The 2,740-nt window shown below is 37.3% G+C and overlaps 1 protein-coding gene across 2 annotated transcripts in view; it reads right to left on the reverse strand.

Moving 5' to 3' along the window:
- Positions 1-561: 561 nt before the first annotated feature.
- The window catches only part of LOC144956829 (uncharacterized), an 8,033-nt gene continuing 5,854 nt past the window's right edge, over positions 562-2,740 (reverse strand). For both annotated transcript variants that reach the window (XM_078887579.1, XM_078887578.1), the window contains 2 exons: positions 1,336-1,454; positions 562-813 (listed from right to left, as the gene is read on the reverse strand). In XM_078887579.1, the coding sequence (XP_078743705.1) occupies positions 663-813; positions 1,336-1,454 (270 nt within the window). In that variant the 3' untranslated portion in view covers positions 562-662. The remainder of the gene's footprint in view (positions 814-1,335; positions 1,455-2,740) is intronic.

Genomic DNA, 2,740 nt, shown 5'->3' on the forward strand with positions numbered 1-2,740 from the left:
CTTACCACTACATAAAAATGATGACTTTTAGACGCTGTTGGAGTTCTGAAATAAGAGCCGAAATTTCGTAATTTTTACGAATTTTTCCGTAATGGTAGGCAGGTCTACCATTTATCACGCATTTATTATAATAATTCTTCATTGATTTATTGCCATCTATGCATTGACAATTTATTATTAATGGTTGATATGTACTTAATGTTGAAATAAATAAAATACTATATTGTTATTGAATTACACATTTATCCGAAGTTCTTCATTCAGTGTTCTCCATTTATTTATTTGTTATTATTTTTGTGTGTGTGGTTTGATTCAACGTGCACATTTCGCAGGTCTGATAGCCGAATACAGTGAAGGACTTGATTTAACGTTGTTGTAATGGATTATATGATGATGACATATAGATAGATAATAATAGACAGAGGGACAGACACACACACACACACACACACACACACACACGAGAGAGAGAGAGAGAGAGAGAGAGAGAGAGAGAGAGAGAGAGAGAGAGAGAGAGAGAGAGAGAGAGAGAGAGAGAATATACAAATAAATAACGACGCATTTTACTTTTCCTACATAAACATTTTATTTTCATCTACATGAAACACTACAATTTGACCCAAACAAGAATAGACACAATACACACACAGACAGCTCGTGCGTCAGTTGACAACCACCTTTTTGTTGCCATGGAGATAATAAGTATGGCGGTGGTGCCCGCCCACCAGTCGGAGGTCGCTGCATTGGTGGAAGGCTGGGGGTGCCTTAGGGTTGTTGGTGTTGTAGACAGATTGGAGTACCATCTCACCGTGGCTGGGAGGAAGGGAGGAGGGGAAAAAAATGAAATCATATTTATTTAGACAAGACAAAACAAAACAAATAAATAAGTGCAAAGTAATTACAAAAAACAAAAACAAAAACAAACAAAACAACAACAATAACAAACAAAAAAACAACAGCAATCAAATAAAGAAATTACAAATCAAAACTAACCCCCAAAAAATATATTTTAGCCTCTAACCCGAAAAACAACAAGAAAAATAAAATAAAAAAAACAAAACGAACACCCCCCCCCCCCCCCTCACAAAAATACCAACCCCCCCCCCCCCCACCCTCTCAAAAAACAAAAACAAAACAAATAACAAATACAAAACCCCACCCCCCCCCCCAACAAAAACAAACAAAATAGAACACGACAAAACAAGTAGAATATAAATCAAAAATAAAACAACAATACAAAACACAAAATAAAAATAAAAAACCCCAATAAATAAAAACAATCAACAAAAAGCAACAAAAATAGAAATAGAGCAAATAGAGAGACGTATGACTTACTCCTTGGGCATGGTGACATTGTACGAGTACAAGGTCAAGGACGGGTCAGCGTTGTCTGGGAATGAGAGAAGCTGTTTGAAATGGCCGTCCCCTCGACCTATGGAGATGGTAAAGTTACCCTGGAGACGAAAGGAAGGCAACTTAATGTTTCATTTCTCAGCTGCATTTTAATGTAAGTTATCAGATTCTTGATTTAAAAAAAAACAACAAAAAAACAAAACAAAACAAAACAAACAAAAATAACAAAATAATTGAGCTTATATATAGCGCAATGTTCACTAAACGTGCTCAAAGCGCTTTAAAATGGTTCTTGACCAATAGCGATACGTAACGATAGGAACCCCTTGTAAAGCTCTTTAAGTTAAGCACGCTTAGTGGATATTGCGCAATATAATACCCACTTATTCTATTTAAACTGTGAAGTTCGGGGGGGGGGGGTTCCCCCTATAGCTCAGTTGGTAGAGTACTCGCTTCACACGCAATAGGAACGAGATCGATCCCGGGTGTAATCGAGATTTTTTCCTGACACCCATGTCCCAGTGATTGGGTAGCTGGGTCTATTAGTACTTTTCGATAGACTAGCATCCTATCCAAAGGATAGCAAGCAATTGTTATCGTTAGTTTCATACTATAGAAACCTGGATAAACTCCGGTACCATGGGCCAAATTGGTCTGAAGGACTTATGTGAAGCGTGCATATTTTATTTTTTATTAGCAAACTTACAATATCCTGACGCCCACTGATGCCAAAGACCAAGATTTGGCCTCAACTAAAGCAAATCATTATTTTGAAAAAATCTCTGTCGTATTACGACATCGGTGGCTCAGTGGTGTTGGTATTTGGTTTTAACCCAAATACCAAGGGATGCTGAGTTTGATCAATGACATGATGGGTGACTATCACAAAATTCTCGCCTTTCCGTATTATCATTGCATAAGGCTCTTTTACAATATTAATATCCATCGCTATAATATCTATTATAAGTAATGACGAATTTTGTGGTAGCGTTGGTAGAAAATGGGTGTCGAGCAGGCGACGTGTACTGTATGAAATGGAAAGTTCCAGCTGTCCTGCTGGGAAACTAAATGAAACTTTTCAAGACCACCCATACAACGGGATAAATTTCCAAACAACTTTCCACTTTCCCGGTGTGGTCTGTACGGTCAAAGGGAGATAACAATGTAGATAAATGTGCAGTTCTTCACCTAGGAAAAAACAACAGAGAAGCAAACTATATAATGAAAGAAAAACCCCTGCAGAAATCCAATGGGGAAAAAGACCTAGGAGTATTTATTGATAGGAAGCTAAACTTCAAGAAGCAAATTCAAGATGTTCAATCTAAGGCTGGTAAAACACTCGGAATAGTGAAAAGAAATTTCAAGAATCTGAAAACAAAACACATGA

The sequence above is a fragment of the Berghia stephanieae genome, chromosome 11, assembly GCF_034508935.2.
Source record: "Berghia stephanieae isolate SIO BIC M18660-M18661 chromosome 11, UCSD_Bste_1.3, whole genome shotgun sequence".
NCBI lineage: Eukaryota > Metazoa > Mollusca > Gastropoda > Nudibranchia > Aeolidiidae > Berghia > Berghia stephanieae.